The sequence below is a fragment of the Lemur catta genome, chromosome 1 (assembly GCF_020740605.2).
Source record: "Lemur catta isolate mLemCat1 chromosome 1, mLemCat1.pri, whole genome shotgun sequence".
Taxonomy (NCBI): Eukaryota; Metazoa; Chordata; class Mammalia; order Primates; family Lemuridae; genus Lemur; species Lemur catta.
This window is the reverse complement of record NC_059128.1, coordinates 34,066,210-34,089,424: the sequence shown is the minus strand read 5'-3', so window position 1 is coordinate 34,089,424 and position 23,215 is coordinate 34,066,210. Positions and strand designations below refer to the sequence as shown.

Sequence of the window (23,215 nt, the reverse complement as noted above, 5' to 3'; positions counted from 1 at the left end):
TCTCTTTTATAATTAATTTTCATGTTAGAAAATAAAATTAAAAATTCAACTGTCCATGGAATTGGATGGAAAAATATTAGAAACACTTTTGCTTAATAAAAAAGAAAGGAAATGAAGGTTAAAGAAGAGTGGAAATAAGATGACACTTCTGCTTTATCATCTAGCAGTGAAATCTGCTTCCACATGTAGCAAGCTCACCACCTAAGCAAGCATCTAAGGAAAAAAATAATTGTTGCTCACTTCTATAGGATAGCATAGCCAAAACCTTTAGTAGTGTTATTTTTAGGATCTTTAAAATGTTCCAGATATTTTTGATGGCAGTGTTTTGGCTGGCTGTGAACATCTCTTGAATTACCCCATATTTACATTTATTAGAAAGCAGTCATCTGAAATGCCTACTATAAAGAAGTGATTTAGAATAATGTTCTCTAAAATTGAGAATAATGGAAATGGATAAAGCAAAAACAGGGAGAGGAGTTTGCTCGCCCTTTCCTTTAGCACGTCGTTATGTTCAGATGCAAGTTTCAACTGGTTTTAAAATTTAAGGTGTTATGTGAATAAGGAAAATTAGTCTTTGGTATAATGAGTCATTAGTGTGTAAGGATAGCATTATTTTACTGACATTTTGAGTTGTTAATCACCAAGTCTTTAGAATAGAGTTTAAATGTATGTGTGTGCATGTGTGAATTACAGGGAAACGTGAAAGACGCCATGGTCTGGTTAACTCTGCAACAGGAGAAACTACAGAAAGTGTTAAAGGATTCAGAAAATGAGACCTACTTTAAAAAGTATCATGTAAGTATGACTACAAACAGCGATTTGTAATTTACTTTTTTTTTTTTTTTTTGAGACAGAGTGTCACTTTGTTGCCCGGGCTAGAGTGCCGTGGCCTCAGCCTCGCTCACAGCAACCTCAAACTCCTGGGCTTAAGCGATCCTACTGCCTCAGCCTCCTGAGTAGCTGGGACTACAGGCATGTGCCACCATGCCCGGCTAATTTTTTCTATATATATTTTTAGTTGTCCAGATAGTTTATTTCTATTTTTAGTAGAGACGGGGTCTCGCTCAGGCTGGTCTCGAACTCCTGACCTCGAGCGATCCACCCGCCTCGGCCTCCCAGAGGGCTAGGATTACAGGCGTGAGCCACCACGCCCGGTCTGTAATTTACTTTTTAAAAAAATGTGTGTGTATCACATATATATATATATATATATATATATATATATATATATATATATATATATATATATAAAATTTCAATAAGTTTAGGGGCCATAAGTTTTTTTGTTAGATGGATGAATTGTATAATGCTGAAGTCAGGGTTTTCAGTTTACCTGTCACCAGAATAGTGTGCATTGTATCCCATAGATAGATTTTTGTCCCTCACCCTCTCTCACCCTCCTCCCTTGCAGTTTCTTTTTTAGGGAAAAGTAGTAAGTCTGTTTTCAGAAAACTCTTTTAGAGTTAATTATTTAAATATTAAATTAACTGCAGGTTTTAAGGCTGAATTCTAAAACTGTTCTTCTGAAACTGTTTCTTTTTTGAGACAGAGTCTCACTCTGTCTCCCTGGCTAGAGTGCAGTGGTGTCATCATAGCTCACTGTAACCTCAAACTCCTGGGCTCAAGCGATCCTCCTGCCTCAGCCTCCTGAGTAGCTGGGACTACAGGTGTGAGCTACCGTGCTCAGCCTTCTGAAACTTTAATGTGCATTTGAGTCACTGGCTAATCTTGTTAAAATGCAGTCTGATTCAGTAGTTCTGGGGCATGGCCTGAGATTCTGCATTTCTAACAAGGTTCCAAGTGATATTGATGCTGCTGGTCCTTGGAATACCTTGAGGAGCCTGGTTCTAGAGCAGGGATTGGCAAACTGTGGCTCATGGGCTCTGACACCTGTTTTTCTAAATAAAATGTTATTGGAACAGAGCTCTGCCCATTTACATGAGTCTGCAGCTACTTTCACACTACAACCCCAGAGCTGAGTAGTTGAGATAGAGACTGTATAGTCATTAGAGCCTAAGCTATTTCTTCTCTTGCCCCTTTCAGTAAAAGTTCTCCAATCCCTAGTTTAGAGCAGAACATGCTTTTCAGAATGAATATTGAATCAAAGAAAAATCAGGAAATCAGTAATGAGTCTGGTTATCCCAAAAGTACAGTACAGGGCCTCAACCAAGGAGTTCTTTGGGGGAATTAAGACAACTGTTATTATCACCGTATTTAGAACATATGCTATGTAATAGGCACTTTGCTGATGAACACTTTATTTGTTAAAAACATGTTGTTGAGTTTGGTATTGTTATTCTAGTTTTGCAAGTGAAGACAATGAGGCTTAGAGGGACTAAGGGATTTACCTAAGGTCATCCCTTAGTAGGTAGAGGTGGGTAGAGGTGGAATTTGAATAGAAGTCCAGCTTCAAAGCCCTAGCTCTTCTTACATCCTGATGCTTCTCCAGGATAATTAGTTATTCCATGTAGAACACTGAAAAAGACTAAAAGGAGACAACCCATTGTCTATGCACTTCTGTGCTTCTACCAGTTCTCTGTTGTGAATAAGCTAGAGATACTGTCTTGTGCCTGCACAGCTCTTAGCACCTCTAGGCCTCCATCTCCTTGTCTATTAAGTGAGGGGATGGGATGAGTCCAGCTCTAGCATTCTAGAACTCTAGCATTCATTGGATCGTGTGACTTGTGGGCCATCCCATCCTTTTTGGTTTGGAGCCGTGGGGAAGGAAGGGATCAGACATTCTCATCTTCCTTTGGTCTGAGCTGCATAGGCTTCCTGTGCTTCTTCCCCCTTAGCTCCTGTCTGAGATTTTTTTATTGACAAGATGCTCAGTGGAACAGTGGAAGTGCATTGTTCTCACATAAGTCTTTGATTTAATAATAAATCCCAGATTCATGTTTCTTAAATAGAAGGCTTTGTGAAATTATAATCAGACTGAATTAAAGTAATTATCCCTTGGTTTGCTCATAAAATTTAATTTGAAATGTTGTCAATAATTATGGATAATGTTTTAAATAATATTTATGAAATTGATAACTCTCAAATACCAATATTTCATATAAATATGAACCAAGAAAAGCTTTGTTTGTTAAATTTTTGAAGGTGGAGACGAAGTGGTTTTTAAAAGTTTGTATTAAATGAATTGGGAAGAATTGGCTCAAGCTCAGTTAATCATAAACACTTAGAAAATCATTTATACATGATGACTGCTGTCATAGAATTTTCACATCCATTCATTCTTATTTTGTTGTGAACACATAATTTGGGAAGGACAAACAAACTCATATTTCCCATGTGGCTTCGTGATCTGTCCTCTACAGCCAGGTGGGCTCGCTGCTCCATTCCAGTGGAAATCCAGTGATACCGACATGAGACACAGCTGAGCAAGACCTGTGTCATTATGTTGGCACCCAGGTTGTCGTAGTGCACTCAAGAAAGAGACCAGATCAGAGAGCGGATACTGGATTCAGGGGATTTTACCTTTAAGTGAAAACTTAAATATAACCTATAGTGATAGCCCTCAAAATGTATGACAGATAATACCTTTTATAATGGAATTAAATATTTCAGTCTTTAAAATACTCTTCTAATTATAGAGCCTGCTGTCCTTTATGGAGTCATTTGATGAAGAAAAGAAATCTTTTTTGGACGTTCTGTCGATAAAAAGGAATCCCGATAAACTGGATGAAGATCAGTTACAGTTGAGAGAAGCCTGCAACAGCCTCGAGTACCAGGTTACCATTACGTTTGTTTTCAGTGTTCTTTGTTTTGTTAGATGAAGACCCATCAGGTGGCGATGCCCGTTGCATTGTCAGCCCCTGCTCTGATCACTGCTTTGAAATCTACTCTTGTAAAGGATAAGAGCTGTCTGTGCCAGGTCCTCAGCAAAGTGGAAGTCAAGGAAGAAGATATTGTCTGTATAGTTCAGACTGTTCCAGGCCACAGAGACCTGGCCTAATTTTGCCGAATATGAAAAAATTACACCAAATAATGAGAAAAACCATAAAAAGAACAATTTTGCAAAATTAGGTGGTGCAAATTGATAGTAGCCTGGAAAACCATTCCTTAGTCAGGTAGACTGCAGCTCATTTTCTTGGTGTGGCAAAATGAGACATGCTAACCTTAAAGTTATCACTTCCATAAAAAGTTCATACCATCTAGACAGTTTCTGGTTCAATAGTTTGAGAACAGAGATAGCTCAAAGCATCATAATAGTAAATGGTGTCATTTTTTTTTGCCGTAGAAAATGGCAACATTATGTTATTTTGACCTAATAAGATCTTATATACATTTTCAGCCAAATTGAAAGGTAATTGTCTAAAAAAGGAAGTGTGGAACCAGTTTTCTATGTTAAGAGAGAAAGGAGAGGAATGAAAGATAAACATTGCTTTCTGTTTACCCTCTTCTGACTGCTACATGAATACTGAGTGCAGCCCTGAGTCAGAAAGCATGGGTTTGGTTTCATTTAAAATATTCTTTTGTTTGTGCAAAGAATAATAGTTGGATTAGAGGTGTTGTTCTTAGTTCTTAGCCTCTTTAACTCAATCTTTTATCAATTTTCTGGTTTGTTTTTTATTTTGTGGCAAATGCACAAATGATTAGATATAATAAAAGCAAATGCTGACTTGTTTATATCAAATTTCACAATAATGAAAACATTTTTTCATTCTTTTTCCAACTGGAGACTTGATGGCATATAGTTCATGATGTAAGATTGTAGAATTATCTTTACCACATGCCTTTTGAGAAAATAAACTTGCAAGGCAAGAAAAGCAAAACAAAATGGAAAAACAGTAATATTTAATGCTTCTATTTTATGAATAATTCCATTTGACTCCCTTAAAGAAGCTCAGCTTTGTCTTCATTTTGTATACTCTAGGTAGTTGGTAAATGTCTTTTGGATATATACTTTGCATGTAACAAGCACCCAATAAATGTTTTTCGGTGAATTAATGATGAATTAAGTATCTCATATAATACACAGATTTTGCGTACTCTTTCCCTTATTTAAAAACAATTTAAGAATAGTAACAGTTTATTACTAGGTAACAGAAAGAAAATATAAACTTAAGACCAATACTTTCATTAAAGAAAGTTATTTGAGTGAAACAAATTTTGATTTGTTCTTGATCTTCTTAGGGCTGTCTTTGGAATGAGAATACCACAAAAATGATAAAAGAGTTATGTGAGTTTAGATAAAAAGTCACATTCTTAATGAGGTTGTCAGGGAAGGAAGTGGCCTTGGAGCTGGAGTTTTACTTTGCCTAAGATTTCCAGACGTTGGCTAGGCCTGGTGGCTCACGCCTATAATCTGAGCACTTTGGGAAGCTGATGTGGGAGGATCACTTGAGGAGTTCGAGACTAGCCTGGGCAAATAATTAGATATAATAAAAGCAAATACTGAGTTGTTCTTATTAAAGTTCACAATAATGAAAACATTTTGCCCATCTCTACAAAATATCGAAAAACTAGCCAGTCATGGTGGTGCATGCCTGTAGTCCCAGCTACTTGGTAGGCTAAGGTAGGAGAATCCCTTGTGCCCAGGAGCTCAAGGCTGCAGTGAGCTATGATCATACCACTGCACTCCAGCCTGGGTGACAGAGAAAAAGAAAAGAATTCTGGACATCAATGTAGAGTTGGTGTTCTTCTGAGGTCCTCCCCAAGCTCCTCTGCCTGGCTTTGTTATGTCACTTACCGCACTTTACTGTGACTGTGTTCTTGTCTGCTTCTTTGGATAGGCAGTTCAGGCAAGAGCTGTGGCTTTTATTTATCTGGTTGACCCTCTGATGCAGGGTTTTGTTTAAACTTATTCTTCCATTTATACACTGCACATGGGTCTGGGTAAGGCCCTGCTCTTGTTTTTATTCATTTGCTTTAATTGTGTGTTTATTTCCTTTTATACCCACACCTTCTTTCCATTCCTCTTTTGCCTTAGGCCACTATTTTGATGTGTTTAATATGTATCTTTTGCTTTATACGTTTCTGCAAAATACGTATTGAATTTATGTGTATGTGTATTTTTAAGTTGTGTAAATTGAGGTTACATGTTGTTTCTTACTTTTATTTTTGAGCACAATGGATTTAAGGTGCTTCTGTGTCGCCACGTGTGCCTCGCACTTGCTCCTAACTGCTGCACAGTACTGTGTGGTGGGCGACTGCCACATGTCCCCTCTGCACTCCAGAAGCCTCCTGTATCTTTATCCCCAGTTCTTAGCATAATTGATTATTCGTAAATATTTGCTTAGTGAATGAACGAATGAATGATTGGTGAGTGTGTTTTTTTTTAAAGGCCCCATACTTTGGCAAAAGAGGGAGTGAGTTTTGATGATGCTTAGGAGGGGGGGAAATCCAGATAGAAGGGGCAGGGAGGGCGAGGACATGAGAGTACAGAGCGTTTGGAGAAACAAGTAGTCACGCATACATGTGTACACGCAGGGAAAGGCGGGGAGCTGAGGAAGGAGGCCGAGTGCCTGCCTTGAGGGGGGCTGCGGTGAAGGACAGATGTTCAGGAGACATGGTAGAGGTATCTCATGTGAGTATACGATAAGGGCTAATAAGGAATATAATCTGTAAATCTGTGTGGAAGGTGTAGTTGTAAAGTCAGAGAACACAGGACACAACACACAGCTTTCGAATGGTGGTCTTTCAATACCATCGTCCATCCTTGCTTAGACGGGTTCTTTAAATATTTCACATCTCCCCCCTCACACCTTATCATGGATTTATCAAAACATTTGTTTTTTCTTATGTTCTCTGTTCCTACAGCTTTTGAACAAAGTATGTTCCTGATCAGAAAATAGCTAAATGATGTTTAAATAAATTTATCCATTGATAAAGATTTCCTTGACAGATGGATCACATTTATCAGTCTTGGCTTTCAGAGAAAATGTGTAGAATTAAACATACTGTATGTGAAGAAATAAACTAGGAAAGGTCTACTACTGAGGGGCACCTTGCTTTCTTTCAGATTAACGCATGGAAAACACAGCTGAATTATGCCTTGCCCCTCCAGCTCAGTGAGGTCGAAGGGTGGCTCCAGGAGGTAGAGCAGCTCACGGCTGAAGATTTGCCAGCCTCCGGGGATTACTCTGAAGCCATGACTCTGACACAAGAGAAAATGACTCTATTCAAGGTGGGAAAAGAAAAAGATGTGGAAAAATCTATGCTTTGTTAGGGATTATTCTTGAGGAAGACTTTGTCCTAGAAAGAAGAGAAGAAAATATTGTGGGTATCTGAGAATGGTTTAGAATGATTCCCCTGGAAATTTTGGGGACCTGGAAGATACTGTCACATTCGTGACCCCTTGCGCTAGTTTCGGGTTGAGACAATAAGAATGAATATGAATAGAGTTCTAAAGCAACTTTAAAGACTGACAAAAAAGAAAAAGGCCGGGTGGTGAGGGGGAGACTGGTTTAAAATGTGGGAGATTGGGTTCTCACTAAAATGCCATAAAGGAATTTGATATGGGAGATTTATAGCATTTGAGCCCACAAAGGAATGGAAAATACACCAGAAAACAAAAGATTTTGATAATGGTTTTAGTAAAGAAATTGCAGTCTGCCTCTCTGTAAAATGTTTCAATTTAAAACATTTATGATGAAAATATTTATTTACAAGATCTTAGTTAAAAGAAGGGGGCTTTAGAATTTTTTTGAAAAAAGATTTGACTCGAATGAGATTAATAAACCCTCAATTATAGTGTTTGGCAATAAATCTGGTTTATGTCATGCTTAATTTCTTTTCAGAGTCTGATGGATAGATTTGACTGTTATTCGAACATTCTCCTTACATTTGAAAATAGAGATGAAAAACATTTGCCATTGGTACCACCTAACAAATTGGAGGAAATGAAAAGACGGTTTGTAACACTACCATTTCACAGCTGCTGGTACTGTTTGTGTTTGAGCACTAACATTGTGCTACGGGGACCACAAAACACAGAGTTTTATATAATTTCTGACAAGTATTCTCCTTTAAGTCTTGATAACAATATCTTCATGTTTTATATAATAACAACATTCTTTTATGCTTAACATACTTCCTTTTTTATTGAATGATAGAATATGGTGAAGGGAAAAGTTCTGGATTTAGAGTTAGAAACTGAGCTCTGTTACTCTCTTTTTGAGCATGTTTCCTCATTTGTAAATGTAGGGTAATGATACTTACCCTGTACATGTCTTAGAAGGATCTTGGATCAACTGAGGGGTAGTATATGAAAAGCACTTTATAAACTGTAAAATACTGTAAATATAGAGATTATTTAACTGATGGTTGTCCTCATTATGTTCTCTTTTCTCATTACTCATAAGCAATTTATTAGAATAAGAAGAGGGTGTTAGCCTTAATAAAGTTAAAAAACTGTTAATATATAAACTTTTAAACCACAATTTTATTAAGTTATACAGAAGTTTTCAATTTTAGTAAACTATTTTGTAGATCAACACTTTATTGCAAGATTTCTCAATAGGGGAATAGTTTCTTCAGAAAATGTTCTGTTTTTGATGTTTTCACCTTAGCAATGGTTGTTTTGTATCTAACCACAATATTTATTTTACACTGTTTAGAAAAGAAAAAAAAAAAAGACTTGAGGATACTTCTGAATTCCATGTGTTTAAAAGAAAAAGTTGAAGCCCCCCCAATTTTTTAAAATGCTGAACAGATTTTTCACATTTGGTCAATAATATTAAGTTAAATTTTAAACCTGCATGTTGTTTTCCAGAATCAACAACATTTCGGGGGAAAAATTCATTCCACTTCTAGAATTTCATTACTATAAGTACTCAGTGCTTGGTTTGTTAGATGAAGTGAAATCAAAATTAGACGTTTGGAACATTAAATATGGGAACAAAGACTCTGTGGAATTACTGCTGGAAGACTGGCATGTAAGCTGTTTTATTTCATGTCTTAGGCAACTATTTTTGACCTCTGGGAGCTGGATTTGCATTTTTCCTTGGTGCGATTTCCCATTAACTCTTCAAGTTTTAAAGATAGGGTTTCTTGGTAGCTTTCATTAGCTTAAATATTGTTTGAAGAAGAGAATTATAGGTAGTCAAATTGCAGGCATAGGGAAGAATAAGAAAGAGAAAATAGCATTTTTTACCACCCCAGGGGAGATTAAGAGTTAACCAGGCCGATTAATTTAATAGAGAAAGTTTCAATGTTTTCTCCATTCAAAATTCCTTCGTTCACTTACTCAAAATCTTGCTTAATATTTTTTTCCCTTTCTGATCATGGGTTCATTCATTAATTATATTTTTCTTACAACATTTTGACCTTAGCCTCTCTTGAGTTTTAATAGTTAGGAAAACAATATTTTTTGTTTTCTCTTGAGGCTTTTTTTTTTTTTTTGGCCTTAGATCTTCCATTTTATAGGACACAAATGTTTCAATTGATTTAAGTGTGTTCTCCTCCAAATTAAAACTAAAGCATCACAGAAATGTCACCAATGTCACTTCTACACTTAGGCGTTACCTGTCTTTCTGTTTTCCTCTTTTTGGAAATGAGAGGGAAAAAAGAAAAATCAAAGACTGTAAATTTCATTGCAAAAATTGAAAAACGTAATGAAGAGAAATTTATTTACAATTTATGACTTAAATACTGTATGTTTCCAAATAGGAAGCATAAATGTAATTCTAAACCAGACTAGATTTTGAATATTTTTAGTTCTTTTGCCATCTTTGCATTTTCATTTTTGTATTTAAAGAATCATATTATTGGCACATATAAATATACAGTAAATAAGAGTTTTGAATTAGCTCAGTATTTTTCCATGGCAGAATTTAGTTAATGGTAGTTTCTGAAATGTTTTTGTGTGATAGATGATATCTGTTTATACCATACTTTAATATATCTAATAAAAATTACTCAATATAACATGAAATAAGAGCAACTGATATAATTATGCAATATTAATAAAAATGTGAAATAGGAGATTTTGAAATTGCTATAAATACTTAACTTGCCTTTTACCACAAGAGGGAAGCCATTGTAGAACCTTATCACCACGTTAAGACAAACTTTGTCAGGTGTCATACCTATATAGTGTTCTTACTCAGATCTCCTAGATCTTAACTATCTTTCTTCATGAGCTGCTCTTCCTCTTTTCCTACCAGATATGTAGTATTAAAGCCCTAAAGACATTTTGGTAACTATGAGTTTCTTCAATATCTATGTCACTATCTGTATTTCCTGGTACATTTTTAAAAGTAAAAATTGTCAATATGTTTTTTTTTTCCTCCCCCTCCCCCAGGAATTTATTGAAGAAAAAGAGTTCCTAGTTCAACTTGATACTTCTTTTCAAAAGTGTGAAGAAATTTATAAGAATTTGGGTAAAGTAGTTCAGTTACTTTTTGAAGGAATGACCGTCACTTAAAAAATGACATTTTATCTGTTTTGCTTTCTTTATTCTTTAATGTTTTATAAATTAGTTTTATATGCATGTTTTCCTTGGAAAATTCTTGCCTTCACATTTAATATTGTCAGAGTATATATTATTTTGCCTCTGTCAATTAATATGCAAATATTTTTAACAATATTTCAATAATAAGAAACCATTTTATAAGATTATTTTCTTGTTTTGTTAACATTGTAGCTGGAAAACATCAGAATATTAGGAAACAATATATGATGGTGAAATATGATGTTTGTATGTATAGAAAAAATATATATAATGTGAAGTCTACTCTACAAAAAGTTCTGGAGTGTTGGGCTACCTATGTGGAAAACCTTCGCTTACTGAAGGCTTGTTTTGAGGAGACAAAGAAGGATCAAATTAAAGAGGTATTTGCAGTCTAATGATACCTGCTCAATTTTACCTTTTAATTTTGTTTTGTTTGGAGACCCTCATTTTCAATCCAAAGATGAGAGTCCAGAGAAGTGTAAACATGTGTTTTGGAAAATTCTCTGAAGTCTTGGAAAGAGTTTAGCTTCTTCCCCAGATAATTGCCAAAAGGAAGTTTTCTCCACATGGGTTTTATACATACATACATACACACACACAGATCTTTACTGAGCTATAATTTATATACACAATATAGCATTTGGGAGATATTTTGCTAAGCTTTCTGGAGAGGAAATAAAAGACATATTAGTCAAAGTTCATGTAGGGTGAAAAAAAAATAAAAGACATAGTGTACTCGGTAGCTTATAGACACATTTGAAATAAACTACTGTCTAAAAAGTTTTATTTTTCCATTTGGTTGAAACCTTTCAGCTCTAAGATCTTCCTGAGTTTCTAGACGAGGAAAATCAAAATACCTTAGGCTTATGTGGAGAGATGTAGAAGAAATGTCAATGTAATTCATTATTTTTTTCATTTGTTGTTCATATAATAATCTGTTTTATGATTATCTGAGGTAGATTTTCTTTCATTTGTTTTTCTCTGTTGCAAATGGATGTAGATAGCCTTTTAGAATCAGAACTAAAATTACTCAACAGAAAATAGGTTATTTGAATGAAAGTAAAATTTGTGATAAGTGTGTGAGTGCACAAAAAGAGCATTTTAAGGGTTAGTGAGTTGTTACTTCTCCTTGGCACTTATATTGATACTAGAAATTCAAGTCTTAGGCTTCTGACAATTCTTTCATCTTTAAACGTCTTCTATTAAAATATACATAACTCTGAGAAAAATAACACTCTAAGCCTGCAATTCCCAAACTCTGCTGAGATGCCACAGGCTACCAAAAAGAACTAAGAGAACTTACATCATACTCTAAATTTTGAGAGAAACAAGGCAACATCGAGATCTTGGATACTATCCTACTACTAAGTTGTTGGCATGACTGCTTAAAGATGGAAACTGTTAGATAATTCTTCAGGGCCTAGGGACTTTGTGAAAAAAATTACTGACACATTAAGGGTACCATGAACTGAACAGGTTTGAAAACCTTTGCTGTAAAGGTCATCAGCCACTTAGAAAGATAGATCAGATGCTTCCCAAAAGTCCAGGGCCAGGAGTAATGATAGACACGTGGCACCTGCCGTTTAGGGATTAGGGACGAAGAGCTAGACCAACAGGAATGGTAGAAGCCTAAGGCGAGAGTCAGAGTCTCTGTAAAAACTGTCACACTCACTTTTGCTTAGAACTAGCCTTGGTAGACATCTATTATAGATAATAGACAAATATTATGTCATTAAAATATTATATTGATTATATGTTATGTAGGTTCCCTTTGAGACACTATCGCAATGGAGTCTAGAACATACTGCTTTAAATGAAGCAGGAGATTTCCTAATTGAAGTTAGCAATGATGCGGTTGGATCTTCTGTTTCTAAGGAACTGAGAAGGCTGAATAAAAGATGGAGAAAGCTTATTTCAAAAACTCAGCTTGTAAGTTCTTTTGATTGGTTACAGCTTTATTTAGATGTAATTCACATACCACATAATTCATTCGTTTTAAGTGTATAACTCATTGGTTTTTAGCATATTCACAGAGTTGTGTGGCCATCGTCATAATCAATTTTAGAATGTTTTCATCACTTTTTAAAGAAACCCAGTACCCATCAGCAGTCACTCCTCATTTCTTCCCAAACGCTAGCCCTAGACAACTACTAATCCACTTTCTGTTTCTATAGATTTGCCTAGTTTGGACATTTCATATAATGGAATTATACAATATGTGGTCTGTTGTGACTGGCCTATTTCACTTTGCATTATATTTATAAAGTTCATCCACATTATAGTACTTAATTCCTTCTTATTGGTGAATAACAGTCCATTGTATAGATAAATTTTGTTCATCCATTCAATAGCTGATGCTCATTTGAGTTCTTTCTACTTTTCTGGCTATTATGAACAATGCAGCTATGAACATTCATGTACAAATTTTTGTGTAAACATGTTTTCTTTTCTCTTGAGTATATACCTAAGACAGCTTTACAATAAACAGTTTTCTTGTTCAAATTTATTTACCATTAAAGAATAATATAAGCATTGTTTTGTCTACTAGATTTCAGGCTCCTTGGGAACATACACTGAGCCTTATTTATCTCTGTATTTAGCACAAAGCCTCATTAAAGCAGACTTTTAATAAATATTTTTTGAACTTAAATTATTCTATTTCTTATTCTTTTTTTTTTTTGAGACAGGATCTCACTCTGTTGTCAGGCTAGAGTGCAGTGGTGTCATCATAGCTCACTGTAATGTCAAACTCCTAGGCTCAAGTGATCCTCATGCCTCAGCCTCCTGAGTAGCTACAAGCATGTGCCACCACACCTGGCTAATTTTTTTGCTTTTTGTAGAGACAGAGTTGCACTATGTTGCTCAGGCTGGTTTGGAACTCCTGGCCTCAAATGATCCTCCCACTTCAGCCTCCCAAAGTGTTAAGATTACTGGCTTGAGCCAGTGCTCCCAGCCTTTTCCTTATTCTCAATGATTTGAGACTTAAGTGTTTTGTTGGAAATGCCCGTATTTTATAACGTTGCTGCTAGATGATAAATCCTAAACATATATTTGAATATATTATATCCACTTACTGTTTGTAATATATATTAGCATAAAAATAAAAATGAGCATTAAATTTCAGGAAATTAATTTTTTACAGGAAATGAAACTACCACTTAAAAAAAAACAGGATCGGCCCATTTTTGACAATTCTGGAAATATTCTATCTAAAGAAGGAAAACCAACTGTTGATTTTTTGGTAGACATGTCAATAGAACTTCCTGAATATCACTATCAGAATATAAAGGTAAAATGGTCATACTTTGTATATTTCATTTGCATGTAGAAATAATTTAACTTTGCTATAAAAAAATCATATTGTTGAGACAATGGTAAATGTATGGATTAATAGACAACATTTAAAGTGCGATCATTTTCTAGGCAAACACTTAAGTGGTTCCCTACATTAAGTGATCTTTTGCACGAAAGTCTACTTACTTCACTTACTGTCTCTTCCCCCACTGTGGAGCTCCACAGGCACACAGAAGCAGTCATGACTTCTCAGCAGTGTAAATTTGAGTTGATATTTTCTTGAGATTACTTTTGACTAGTGCTCAGAAATTGTCTAACTTTAGGCCAGAACCTAGCCTCTTTGTATCTTGGTGCCTTTCTGTAAAATGGGGGGAAATATTATCTTTCTTCATTGTTTTTTGGGGTAATGTGGAGGATGACTTTAGATTATAGGTAAGAATATGGAAAAGGAACAAAAAAAAAAGTAAAAAATCACACACACGTAAGACATAATACCTATGGTTTTGTAAATGTGCCTCTTTCAGAATAACAACATATACAGCTTTACTTGAAGTAATTTTTATCTGGCTTTGGCCAGTTGCCATGATGGAATTTTGTGTTTTCCCATCATAGGAATGCCTACTCAAGAGAATCTGGAAAGATCTGAATTTATGCAGTATGCTTTAGAATACTGTACTCTTCTGATGCATTTAAAAATGTGATCTGATTAAAAACAACTTTAAGAATGTATCTATGTACCCTGTGAATATATGCAATTATAATTTGCCAATATACAATAACAGAAGAATATATCTATCACGTAAAGTTATATGGTATTATCAACCTATAGAATACTGAGAGATTATTAATGGGAAAAGATAATTTTGTTGAAATTTGATTCTGAATTTCTTCTTGATATTTTACAACTATTATTACTAATAGCTGCATTTAATTAAATTGTATATGAGTTTTAGAAATGTGTTAAATGTGTTAGATTAAAGATTAGAAAATTAGGATATTGCCTTTATAATCTTCTTACCTATAAAATGGAGATAATATGATGGAACTGGTAAGAATGATATTGTAATTAAGAAAACATGAACAAACCTTTTAACTTGTAAAGTGATATATGCAATCATAAAGTATTATCATCATTGTCCAAAAACTAGATCTTATATTTAGAATATGTTGAATTAGCACTCTTCAGTAAAGAAAACGGTGTAAGTTTTTGGTATGGAATATTATTTCATAATGTACATGTTGGCATTTTCTTAGTGATAATTTGAATGTTGTAGGCTGGAAAAGAACATGAAGAATTCATAGGGCAACTAAAAGTTGCTGAAGAGGTTGAAAAACTCATTGGACAAGTGGAAATCTGGGAGGCAGAAACCAAATCTGTTTTGGATCTTCTGAGACATGAAGATAATGTGGATACCTCAATGGAAGAATCTTTGCAGGTATGAGTATAATCTGTGCAGGTATGAGGCCACCATGCCTGGCCTCATTTGTGTTTTTTAAGACTGAGTTGTGTTTTTATACTCTATTAAGAGGGTATTTCTGTGGTTGTGGATTTATGTTTTTTTTTTTTGAGACAGAGTGTCACTTTGTTGCCCTGGCTAGAGTGAGTGCCGTGGCGTCAGCCTAGCTCACAGCAACCTCAAACTCCTGGGCTTAAGCAATCCTACTGCCTCAGCCTCCCGAGTAGCTGGGACTACAGACATGTGCCACCATTCCTGGCTAATTTGTTTCTATTTTTAGTAGAGACGGGGTCTCACTCTTGCTCAGGCTGGTCTCGAACTCCTGACCTCGAGCGATCCACCCGCCTTGGCCTCCCAGACTGCTAGGATTACAGGCGTGAGCCTACCGTGCCTGGCCAGATTTATGTTTTAAGATCAATAAAAAGTTTTAAAGTAAATAGTAATAAACCTACAGTTTAAATCTTCTTTGTTAGGAGTTTTTAAAAAATGCATGGATTCGTCTCCCTGGATCATTTGCTGTGATTTTGCTTGAAGACAGAGGATAAATTAGGAGACAATTTATGATATACTCTATGAGTATTAAGTTCTGGGACTAATTTTCCCAGCTACAGAATGGGGATTAAAATATTCTTTTGCATTAGAGGGCAATGAGGGATGAGTGAGTGAGTTCAGTCACATATAGCTCAGTGCAGTGTGAATATAAGAGATTATATAATCTATGCTTTGAAACGTCATCTACTGATTAAGCCACTTTCCTCTGCTTGCTTGATGCTAGGAGGGTGACTGATGTTGTTAGAACTCCATTCTGTCTTTATTCTCAGGCAATTGACTCATTGAAAGGCAATGAGGCAAGAGTGTGTTTTAATATTACTTTGTTCTCCTGGGAAAGGAGTTATCATTGAGGTTTTTACTGAGTTCCAGCTCAGCTATAAAACTTACAGAGCATGTCATAAATTACGACAAGATGGGAAGTCCCTGGAATAAAGGAGCATTTACATAATTTTTCTAAGCCTACTTTTCTGAAAGGTGTACATTTCAGCATTTTGTGTTTTCATTGTTTATAAGAATGATAGTTTTTATTGCTTTGAAAATATCATATAAATGTATCATGCCATCTGCCGATGCTTTTCTAATTTTATTTTTTATATTTATTTGCTCTATCTAGAATTTATTTTAATGAAAAAATAAGATAGAAATTCAATATTTAAAAATTATTTTTAAAATAGTATTTTTTAATTTAAAATTATTTAAAAATATTTTCAAAACAGTAAAAATGATTCCTCTTATAAACAGTAAAAATATAAATATATGAAAATATACTTCTATTAAGAAAGAATTAAGTAGATCTCTATTGGATCAAAATATATTCTTAAGTAAGAAATGTATGTTGCTGAAAATATGGATAATATGTTCTCATTTGTATATGTGGGTTTTTTTTATTTTTGTTGTTGTTGTTATTGTTTGCTTTTTTTTTTTGAGTCAGGGTCTCATTCTGTTGCTTAGGCTGATCTTGATCTCTGTGCCTCAAGTGATCCTCCCACCTTGGCCTCCCAAAGTACTGGAGTTATAGGCTTGAGCCACCATGCCTGCCCTCATTTGTGTTTTTTAAGACTGAGTTGTGTTTTTATACTGTATGCATTTACATCCATAGAAAAATACCTATCAGGATATACAAATAACTGATTCAGTCTGACTTGATTGTGCATGATGCCCAGCTCCTAGTACAGCTCCTGGTACATAGTAGACATAAAATAAATATTTCTTAAATGAGCTTGTAAATGATTGATTAAATGACAGCTAAGGAAGGGATGGGAGAGAAGAGGAATGTTTTCTCTACCTGCTGCACCTTTTAGTTTTTTGGTTTTTTTTTGCAAGAGCTTTCTTGTTACCTTTATAATTAAAAATAGGGAAAAATGGAAATTATATATGAATGTGCTAATTTCAGAATATTAAAATCACTATAATTCCACTGCCCTAAGAAAATTAATATCAACATTTACATTGCTGGTATCATACAATATAATTTTTATATTTTCATACTCATGCCACCCTGAATTGTAATTAAAAAATTATTTTTTGCGAAATTGAAAACTGAAAAGTGGTATCTCATTATTTTAATTTGTACTTCTTTCATTACATGTAAGATTTAACTATCTTCCATATATATATTAGATATTTGTTTCTGTGAATTATTCTTGTATTTTTAGAATTTTCTTTAGGATCTTGGTATTTTTCTTACTGAATTTTACAAGCTCTTTGAATTATGATCCTTTTTTATTTTTGTAGCAAATATTTTTACCAGGCTGTTGACTTTTAAGTTGTTTATTTTATTTTGCATCAGAGGTTTTTAATATTTATGTAGCCATGTCTGTCTTTGCTGTTATGCCCTGCTGTCCACACCCAGATAGCAGATTGATTTTCACGGATAATGTCATCCCTTTGTCATTTCATATTTTATATGTAACTTTCTGATCTATCTGGACTTTGTTTTTCCTATATAGTATAAAGCAAAGTTCTAAAAAGATTATTTTCCAATAGCCGTTTCCTTCAGTAACACTTATTGAATTCCCTTCCGTGATAATTTGACTTAGAACAACTTCATTTTAACGTTTCTTACTATTCTTTCAACTCATTTTCTTTCTATTGACGTTGTATTACTTCTAGTCTTTATTTTATTGATATGCTTACTATATAAAGAATAATCTATAAAAGAACATGTTCAGAATCTGTACTATTAAAAATAACAAAATGAATTTTTGAGATAACATTTTTCAGAATACAAATTTGCCTAATTTTGGATAAATGATGAACTTTTTTGGTTTCCTGATGGGATTGTTACAATTAATGTTTAATACATAATCAGAATGTTCATTGTGATCTCACTTCTATTTGTTTTTGCAGCATCTTATTGCCAAAGGCTTTATGTATGACGAGCTTATGGCTAGAACGGAGGATACTTTACAAATGGATATACAAAGTGTTTCAAGCCAGGAGTCCCTCCAACATGTTATCAAGGCTGGGCTTCAGATAAAGATTCAAGAAGCTAAAGAGAAAGTCCAGGTCTCTTTTTTAATATTCCCTATTTAACAAATCTCTTCTTCAAAACTGAGCGGTCTGTGGGTGGGTAAGCTAGCCCTCTAGTTTGGAAATATTTTGTAAAATATTACTTTTGCATTATATTTTATTTCTTTGTAATTTATAGCATATCGGCAAATATAAATATAATAAATCATATATTTCTTTGTCTAGTGGGAAAATATGAGTTGCTACTCAAAGAAAATATATATTAACTTCTGAATTTACTAAAATGTTGGGCCAGGTGTTAATTTGAGAATTTTTTTGTCTGTGCAGATCAATGTAGCAAAACTTGCTGCAGTGTTGAAGAGCTCAACTGACATTTCTCCAGAAGTGGATGCCAGGCTGAAGATGGAAGAATCACTGAAGGAAGTTGAATCATATATTACAAGGGCTGAGCAGTTACTTGGGCAAAGAGAGAGCCCTGGTGGACTCATTTCAAAATATAAGGTGGGAATCTTTTCAGCCATCAAGTGTAGGATATTTATTATTAGCTACCTATCTTGCTTGAAATCAAGATGTTTCCTTCACTGTAATGGTATGCAAAGTTACTATAACTTCAAAAAGTTTCCCGGTATCATACATTGTTCCCCTGAGACTATTAAAAATAAATATTCAAATGGAGACACTTTTAATTCAAATTTTATTATGGATCTGCTGAATGTCTTCATTGATACAGTATAAAAAAGCACAGCTGACTCTAGGACATTAAACAAGAATTTAATTTCTCTGGCCTCTTTATTTGTGAAATGGGCATAGTAATTCCAGCCATATCCAGCTGCCAGCTTTGTTGTGAGGCTTTAAATGAAAATAGGGAACATGAAGGCATTTTGCATAGTTCAAATTTTCTGAATGTAAAAGAATGCCATTATTATTAAAATGCTTTGGTAAGAGTTATTTACAGACATATACTCATCTGTAGGTAAAGACCAGTAATGCTGTTTTGTATGGGGACAGTTTCAGGTTGGTTTTTTCATGGCTTGATAGGCAGTTGGTTGCAGCTTAAGATGGAACCAAACCAGAGGCTCCCTATTAATTAACACTGTTGGAGGTACTGGGGGATTGGAAGCAAAGCTAAACAGTGTCTCCACCCTGGGACACATTGGAGAGGTAGAATAGTATGTGCCCTGTTGTTTGTTTACTTATTTAGCTTTTAGCACACTTATCAAACACTTAAAATGAGCTGGGCATTTGGGGAGGGACAAAGATGCAAGAAGGCAACGCTCCGTCCTGCTGCTCCCACGCTTTATGAACAGGAGGGACTCTGTCTAGCCTCTCTTCATGTCACTTCTGGGCCTCAACCCTATTTTGGCTTCCTGGATTATTAACCACACTGGACCCTGTTATATCAGCCATTTCATCATTGCTTTTGCCATGACCTTAAAAGCCCTCACCTGCTTGATCTTATGCTGTTTGCACTTGGCTGGCCTCTGTTGTCCACCAATTCCCTCCATCTTTTTCCCCCACTTTCCTCCCAGGACACTGAGAGTGCTGAATTGACCTTAAGAATCAGTGGTTCACGCCTATAATCCTAGCACTCTGGGATGCCGAGGCGGGCGGATTGTTTGAGCTCAGGAGTTTGAGACCAGCCTGAGCAAGAGTGAGACCCCGTCTCTACTAAAAATAGGAAGAAATTATATGGAGAGCTAAAAATATATATAGAAAAATTAGCCGGGAATGGTGGCGTGTGCCTGTAGTCCCAGCTACTCGGGAGGCTGAGGCAGGAGGATTGCTTGAGCCCAGGAGTTTGAGGTTGCTGTGAGCTAGGCTGACACCATGGCACTCTAGCCCGGGCAACAGAGTGAGATTCTGTCTCAAAAAAAAAAAAAAGAATCAGTGGTTCTTTTAAATAATCACTAGGCTGGATTTCAGGACGGCAGGTATGATCTGTTCAGGAAAGAGAAAAGGAAAACAAAATAGAGGCTTCATCTTTACCAGAGAGGATTCCCCCTTCTTTGCCTCTGGCCTTTAGTGAAGTGGATTCATTTTCCCAGCAGAAGCAAGGTCCCTGCCCTGCCAGGTATTGCCCTGAGACTGCTGGGACTCCATGGACACATGGCTGTGGGAGCGCCCTGCTGGCCTACAGGGCTAGGGTGTCCCCTAGGTCGCAGTCAGGCGTTCCTCAGGAGACCTCAGAGGAGGACCTGGAGCTCAGCGTGGTGCCCCACCTGCAGCAAGCCCGTGTCATTTAATGTACGTGCAGTGAGTGAATGAACAAATTGCTTCTCTCCAGGAATTACCATTATCTTCTCTTTCCTGTAAGTTTTCTGCTTTTTCACAGGCCCCAACCTATTTTTTTCGCTCTGTCATTCACGAGTTACCTAGGTGAGGTTTCTGCTCCTGTAGAGTGTGCCAGGGAGGGAGCAGACACATCCCTGTCAAGGCTGTCCCATCCCTGGCTATGTACTGCTACTCCTTCCCTGGGGCGGGACTGGCAACACAGTGGGCAAAAGTTTGAAGTTGATGGTGAGATAATGTGGGCTTCTGGCAGCATAACTCTGCTTTGCACAGTAGTGCATAACTGCTGTATTAGCCATCCTGTGAGTTTTGTCATGTTGCAACACTAGTCTCTAACACGTGCTGCTATGCTCGTCATATTGTATTGCTTGTGAAGTACGGTTGTCTGCTCAATACTTAAGAACTTTAGAGGAAACATTGCCAGTGGTTCATTACCCTATACAATAAGCCTTTTGATTTTTTTTATCAAAGGGGTAACAAAAATCATTTTGAATGTCATGAAGGGGTCTTAATCTGGGCCTCAACTATGTAACTATATTTGAATAAGAAATATTTTGCAACTCTTTTCAAAAGAATTCAGGAGGTCCAAAAGGGATATCAACTTCAATTTACAAAGAGAAGTCTCCATAAATCTTCAAATAGCCTTCAGAGACTCCCTTCTTAGTTCTACCTGTTATAAAAGCAGACCAAATTAGCTTTGAGGATTTGGCAGTAGAATGAGGTTTCTATGGTCTCATTTGCTTTTTTTGTTTAATGCTTCTTTTTTCTTTAGGAGGCACTAATAATTTCTGATACTAAAAGTCTGCCCAAGTATTTGAAAGCTGTTGAAGAGCTAAAAAATAATGCAACTGAAGATGTAAGGCTATCTTTGGAAGAAAAGAGTAGTGCCATCTGTGCCAAGTGGGAGGTAAGAACATGCTATGTGCCTCGGGCTGACGCTGACAGGTGGGATCCCGGGCCCGTTTGTTGTCAGACTCAGTTCTGGGGTTCCCCTGATGGGCTGACCCTTGCAGGCTGCAATCCCAGGTTTTCTACGCAGTTTCGTGGCAGAATAGGCGTGGGCTGTGGTGACAGGCAAACCTGGAGTCAGCAAGGTACTTAACTTTTAGATGCCTCACTGATAAAACGGGAATAACACCACCTAATTGGCAGGACTGTTGCAAGGATTTATATAAAGCATCTACCACTGAGATTGTGTTCTGGTAATTATGGTAATTAATATTAAATGGTAATCAATATTAAAATGTATAATTAATGAATTATAGTTGAATTTTAAGTGTATGTGTGTATATATCTATATGTATATGTAATTGAATTAAGTACTGTTAAGGGTCCTCCTAAAATGTTTTTTAAAATACACTTTTAAATTTTATTTTAACTTCATAGTTTTAAATTTATAGAATTATTGCATACATGCTACAGAGAGTTCTAGTATACCCCATGCCCAGGTTCTTCTATTATTAATATTATACATTAGTTAGTATAGTACCTTTGACACAATTAATGGGCCAATATTCATACATTATTATTAACTAAAGTTTGTACTTTGTTCACATTTTCACAGTTTTCCCCTAATGTCCCTCTTGCCAGGATACACATTAGATTTACTTATGTCTCCTTTGGCTCAGATACGTGTTTTGCATATAGTTTCTCCCCATCTGTAGCTTGTCTTTTCGTTTTCTTAAGTGTCTTGCACAGCTAAAATGCATTTTTAGTTGTTAAAATGAAAAAAAAATATGTTTATGGGTCTGGGATGTTTTAAAACACTCTCCCCAAAGATTTATGGGTAAATGAGAATATCGCTTAAGCTCTATTTCTGTCCTTTTGTTACTACACATATTTTTATTGTCGTTACAAATACTTTTTCGGTGTGTTCTGTTCCCACAGCTAATATAGTCCTTTGTTTTTTGCAGTCTCTTCATCATGAACTGTCTTTGTATATTCAACAACTAAAAATAGGTATTGAAAAAGAAAAGCTTAGTGATAACATTTTAAAACTTGAAAAGCAAATAAATAAAGAAAAGAAACTTATTCGTAGAGGAAGGACCAAGGGTCTCATCAAAGAACATGAGGTACAACAGCTTATTTCCACCGAAATTCTGTCATTGTTTTGGGGTTTACCTTAAATGGTTGTGTATGCCTTTAGCCTAGGATTAAATCTGCTCCAAAAATTCCTCTAGCTTTCTCGTCCTCTGGGATTATCACTTCTGTGGTTCAAGCTCTCACTAGAGCCTGTGCTCTGCTTTTTAGAAGTGAGAAATGTCATCACTGAGTTAATATTTCATGATTTCCCTTACTGTGACTCACTGGCCTTTGTCCTGAGACTCTCTTGGTCACAACTGTGTCGACTGTTACCAAAGTACCTACAGTAGCTTTTGTCAGGACACAGTGTCCTCAGAAGCACAGCTTTTGTGCAAACTAGCAAATCAGGGTATAAAGTAACTGGGGCACATCTAATGATCTCTTTTTGGTCTCCATCCTATTTAATATTTGATTGTTTTTATATATTTGACAGTAGTGACCCCTCTTTTCATTTCTAACTTTCTACTGCTGTGACTCTTCCAATATCAGTCTCTTTTGCTGTTATATATAATACATAAAATTGGCAGCAGAGCTGGGCACAGTGGCTCGTGCTCATAATCTTAGCAGTCTGGGAGGCCAAGGTGGGTGGACTGTTTGAGGCCAGGTGTTCAAGACCAGCCTGAGCAAGAGCAAGACCCCACCTCTACAAAAAAATAGAAAAATTTGCTGG

At 35.8% G+C, this 23,215-nt stretch overlaps 1 protein-coding gene across 6 annotated transcripts in view; it reads left to right on the top strand.

Annotated features, from left to right (window-relative positions):
- Positions 1 to 23,215, top strand: part of SYNE2 (spectrin repeat containing nuclear envelope protein 2) — a 297,352-nt gene that overhangs the window by 85,405 nt on the left and 188,732 nt on the right. For all 6 annotated transcript variants that reach the window (XM_045565891.1, XM_045565887.1, XM_045565883.1 and 3 more), the window contains 14 exons: positions 694 to 795; positions 3,597 to 3,734; positions 6,968 to 7,132; positions 7,746 to 7,858; positions 8,720 to 8,882; positions 10,250 to 10,328; positions 10,592 to 10,779; positions 12,164 to 12,328; positions 13,542 to 13,688; positions 14,968 to 15,129; positions 18,052 to 18,210; positions 18,502 to 18,675; positions 21,236 to 21,370; positions 22,377 to 22,535. In XM_045565891.1, coding sequence (XP_045421847.1) covers positions 694 to 795; positions 3,597 to 3,734; positions 6,968 to 7,132; positions 7,746 to 7,858; positions 8,720 to 8,882; positions 10,250 to 10,328; positions 10,592 to 10,779; positions 12,164 to 12,328; positions 13,542 to 13,688; positions 14,968 to 15,129; positions 18,052 to 18,210; positions 18,502 to 18,675; positions 21,236 to 21,370; positions 22,377 to 22,535 — 2,049 coding nt within the window. The remainder of the gene's footprint in view (positions 1 to 693; positions 796 to 3,596; positions 3,735 to 6,967; positions 7,133 to 7,745; positions 7,859 to 8,719; positions 8,883 to 10,249; positions 10,329 to 10,591; positions 10,780 to 12,163; positions 12,329 to 13,541; positions 13,689 to 14,967; positions 15,130 to 18,051; positions 18,211 to 18,501; positions 18,676 to 21,235; positions 21,371 to 22,376; positions 22,536 to 23,215) is intronic.